Source organism: Larimichthys crocea, chromosome XVII, assembly GCF_000972845.2.
Source record: "Larimichthys crocea isolate SSNF chromosome XVII, L_crocea_2.0, whole genome shotgun sequence".
In the NCBI taxonomy this organism is placed as follows: domain Eukaryota; kingdom Metazoa; phylum Chordata; class Actinopteri; family Sciaenidae; genus Larimichthys; species Larimichthys crocea.
In genome coordinates, this window is record NC_040027.1 from 2185761 (window position 1) to 2190502 (window position 4742).

The window sequence follows — 4742 nt, forward strand, 5'->3', positions numbered from 1 at the left end:
TAATAATAATAATAATAGACCACTGATGATAATATTATTGAGTGAAACGCCGCGGTGACACTGGAGAAGCCTCTTACATCATCAGCACCTTCTTCGGTGTCTGAGAGTGAACTGAAGCAGAGAGCGAGGCTCCTTTCTCTTTCTCATGGGGATCAGATAAATATAGCGCCTATAGCCCCCTTCTCACACACACAGACACACACACATACACGCTCTCACACACTCACACACACCATTTGCTGTTTGTGTAAAAGTGATTAGCCAGACACAACTGCGAAACTGTTACATTTATAGTGCGCCAAGCCGCGGAATATCCTGTAAAGCGACACGCGCGGAGATGCAATGGTGAATTAAAAGGTGTCCAAAGTGTTGACCTTCCAGTCAGAGATCATTACCGCGAATATGCTTTGAAAAACAATTAGGCTGCTTCATTATTTACTGCATTAATCTGCATGGATTTCTACGTCTAAAATATGATATTGTCAAACTCTAAACATTCCGCAAATACCCGCTTTGAAAAACTCCACCTTCATGGCACTAAATGTCAGGATGTAACATCTTCTTCTTTTTCACATGATAATTCCCCTTTTATTGATTATTTCCATTTACAATCCATCGAAATATAAATGCATATATGTGTGTTTTTTTTCCTTTAATATTTTTATTACCTTCGGCAATAATTGTCATTTAATTTAAAGCGTAATGCCCAAAACATTTCTTTGCTTCTTTTCAAAAATACAATCTACAATCTAAAATGAAAAAGGGTTGATATGTCTGCATGGCTGTTAGGTGCCGTTAAATAAAGTATAATTCAATTTCCCTTTTTGACTCTATATATAATAATAATGATAACATATTATTATAAATAAAAATGAAGCATAAAAAGTACATTTCAAATATTTAACATAATGAAAATTGTATATGACAGCCTGCTAATGATTATATTAAGTTTTAAAAAAAAAAGATTCAGACACATAACATTCACCTGCTAACACAACTTTCTTTGACGTGATGAATTTTATGTCTGAAAAACTAATTTCAATTTTCTTCCCTTTGATTTATTTTATGCTTCAATACCGTGAAGGTTTATTTATATCAAAATAATATATATGTCTCATTAATATCAAACAATTTAAGAACCTTAATAATGAAAATTGATTTGAATTCTTTCTTAGATTTATTTACAAATAAATTCAGTTTACAACACAATAGAGCTACATAGAATTACATATATTTGATCTTTTTTTTAATTATAAACAGACTATTTTTTTTTCAGAGCTTTTTCGTGTCTCGTATGAAAAGGAAGCGAAAAATTGTGTCCAGTTGAGCTTCCGATACAAAAACAAAATGTAAAATAATTATCACAGGTCTCAAACAGGAACAAAGGAGAGAAAAGACAGGTAAAAGTCAAACAGGTAAAATCATTCTTCTTCTTTTTCTTTTCTTTCTTTTTTTTTTTTACAAATATTTACAAATATTACCTGTACAGAAATATCTCCTTTTTCTTTTTGTCTCTGTGTCTCAACAGTCTTTACATGGCTACAGTGTCCAGTGTTAATATTGATTTGTGCTCTTCACACTTTCCCCCGCTCATAATGTCTCTGTATAAAAATAAGAGTTTATTTTCTCTTCATTTGAAGTCACTGTGAAGGCCATTTGGACACCGCCGCCGCCGTCGCTGACGGTAAAACGTGTCCAGAGATAATATTTGACGGTACACTGAGGATGGGAGCGATAGCTGAGGTCCGGGTCAGGGAGAGGGACTGCGCGCTCAGCAGGGCCGACTGAACGGTCACCGGAGGCCGCAGGAAAGCCTGCGGTGAGGACGAAGAGGCGCTGGAGACCCCGATGATGTTCTCTATACTGAAAGACGGTCTGTTCGAAGGCTCGGATTTGATCATGGACGCCGTGCTCAGGCTGTTGAGCTGGAGTTGAAGACTCGGGCTGAGCTGCGAGTTGAACGCTTTTCTGTTCAGTTCTGCCGAGGGAAGGAGAGGGACACCCGGGGGCAGCATGTGACCTACAGGGGGGATGTATGGGTACTGCAAAGCCGCCGGATGGGAATAAGCCGGGTGGATCCCATAGTGTCTCCCGTAGGGGCCTCCGAGGCTGTACGCGCCGAAACTTTGCATCATGAGAGCGGTCTGGTCCCTGAGCATGTCCGGCTGAACCCTCTTGAACCTTTTCCTCCTCCTGAGGAAGCTGCCGTTGTCGAACATGTCCTCTGAAGCGGGGTCCAGGGTCCAGTAGTTGCCCTTGCCGGGGTTGCCAGGTTCCCGTGGGATTTTCACAAAGCAGTCGTTGAGGGATAAGTTGTGGCGGATGGAGTTTTGCCACGCCGGGAACTTCTCCCGGTAATACGGGAAGCGGTTACTGATGAACTCACAGATCCCGCTGAGGGTGAGCTTTTTCTGCGGGCTCTGGAGGATGGCCATGGTGATGAGGGCGATGTAAGAGTAAGGCGGCTTTACCAGGCTGCTTTTGGGTTTCTGGATCCCACCTCCCGCCGCTCCGCTCTGGTCTTGACCCTCTCCCTTCCCGGTGCCCGTCTCTCCCTCTCCGGAGCTCTCACAGCACGGACTCCCTCCACCGGACCCGATCTCCTCCTTCTCCACTTCGATCTCATCTTCCATCTCCTCGTCGCCTGTTTCCCCTCTCAGGTCGTGCAGGATGCCTCCCCCCGGACTATCGCAGTCACTGTCCACCCTCTCCATGCCCTCGTCGTCTCCCTCGCCCACCACGTCGATATCCACGTCCTCCGCCGTGAGCACAGTTTGACCGGACATGTCGCTGGCTCTTTCGCTGCCTCCAGACAGGGTCATCTCACGGCTTACTTACACTTTTTGTTTTTGTTTAAAAAAAAAAGTCTACCAGGAGCCAAAACAACAACAACAACCGAGCAGAGCGGGTGTGATGGGAAGGTGGAACCAGCGCGGTCAGTGCGCACACACACACACACACACACACTCGGCGGGTCTGCTTGGACTTCTGGTCTCCCCCCTGTCAAAGAGATCGGATGTCTCCAAGAAAAAAAAAAAAAAAAAAAAATCTAAATGCGTTTGAACCGGCAGCAAGCCAGTCAAAAGGCAAAAAGAGAAACTTCTCCGAATATTTCTCCTCTCGGTAAGTGAGCAGACCTGTGGAAAGCAGCGAGTCTCTGCTGCTTCGAAGTAGTTTGGAGATGTTTGCGCGCTCCGACCCCGTCCCCTTCTCGGTGAGTGTATTTCCTATAGGAGTGATATTTGGAGAAGCAAGTCGAGATGACACATGCTGCTTTTAAAGGCCGGAGCTTTTAAAAGGACTGTCTGATAGATTACTTTTCCCAGTATAAGATATACTATCAGTGCAGGACACGTGGTTCAGTGACGACACACGCCCCCTCTCCTCTTCCTCTCCTCCCACCCTCCTTCTCCTTCTCCTCTCCTCTCCTCCTCTCTCTCTGTTAAACCATGCAAACTGGAGTTGTTTCATGGATTTGTCAACAATGGGACATCAGCAATGCTGCTTTCCGCTGATTTCTGTGTTCGTCCGTCATAGACCATTTAACGGTGGCGGAGGGAGGAGGAGGAGGAGGAGGAGGAGGAAGAAGAGGAGGAGGAGGAGGGGAGAAAATTGGCCTGCGTGATTGAAAGATCTGATGCGCATTAACGTGGCTGCGTAAAAACAACCCCCCCTCCCCCCCAAAAAAGCTTTAACTTCATGCAAACTCTCTGCAAAACAACGACAGATAAGTTCTCAAGTTAACTTCCCGTGTGTGTTTGTTCTTTAAAGTGTGCATGCGTGGATTTGGATGCACTTTAATGTATCCGTGCATGTGCGTAAAGATGTTTTAGTTTCTTTGCTGCTGGAGTGCACGCCTTGATATTTCCAGCTTTGTTTCAAACCCTGTGAAATCCAAGCTGCTTGCCCTGCAAAAAAAAAAAAAAAAAAAAAAAAAAGCATGAATTGAAGTCTATTTATTCCCGCAGGATTTAGCCCGAAGGTGGGAAGAATATTGAGCAGCATTGGCAAGAGAAGCAGCAGCAGCAGCAGCGGCGGCGGCAGCAGCAGCGGCGGTGACAATGAATGGAGGAGAATAAAGAATTTCCTTAAGAGTTTGGAAGAGGTGCTAACGACCCCAATCATTGCGTGATTTTACATTTGAAAAAAGTAGGAAATGCGGGCAGCGGGTGAATGCAAAGAGAGCGTTTTTTTTTATTCACGAGCATGAAGGTGAGCGGGGTAGGCTGGGCTCAGGGAGAGGATGTCGGATCTAATGCTGAGAGGCTTCCCCTGCGTGCTGTGAGAACAGTTTTTTTTTTTCTCTTATGAAGAAGAACAAGTCAAGAGTGTTTGAGCTCAAAACGACTGAAGACAAGTAAATGAACAATATTTAAACTCCCGATGTGCCACAGGCGTTTTCAACCCTCGATTGATTTTATCGGAAGTCTTTGAGCAGGTTAATGAAAATATCTATAATCAGTTATTTGTGGCAAAGCCTCATTTGAATTCATTAAAACGTCAAAATAAATTAGACGCGAAGATATGATGCAATTAAAGATTTTTTTTTTAATCCAAACATTTCAATTTAGGAAGTAGGCCTACATTTAAATAAATTACAAGGGCCATCTTTTAATGAGATGATTCTGTTAAATAGTTTTTTTTTTTTAAACAGAAAATATCTTAAATAAAAGCTTTTTTTCTTTGCTCTAAAATCCCACCCGTGTTATTTCAGTATCTCATACTTTCCCCCACTAAATCTG

The 4742-nt window shown here is 43.3% G+C and overlaps 1 protein-coding gene across 1 annotated transcript; it reads right to left on the minus strand.

The window, feature by feature from the left end:
• Window positions 1-1137: 1137 nt before the first annotated feature.
• foxd3 (forkhead box D3) lies at window positions 1138-3691 on the minus strand. The gene has a single exon (XM_010730933.3). The coding sequence runs from the start codon at window positions 2820-2822 to the stop codon at window positions 1641-1643; it is 1182 nt and encodes a 393-aa protein (XP_010729235.1). The 5' UTR covers window positions 2823-3691; the 3' UTR covers window positions 1138-1640.
• Window positions 3692-4742: the final 1051 nt, after the last annotated feature.

Coding starts and splice junctions, on each gene's coding strand:
- foxd3 (XM_010730933.3), bottom strand. CDS start 2,822: ATGACCCTGTCTGGAGGCAGCGAAAGAGCCAGCGACATGTCCGGTCAA.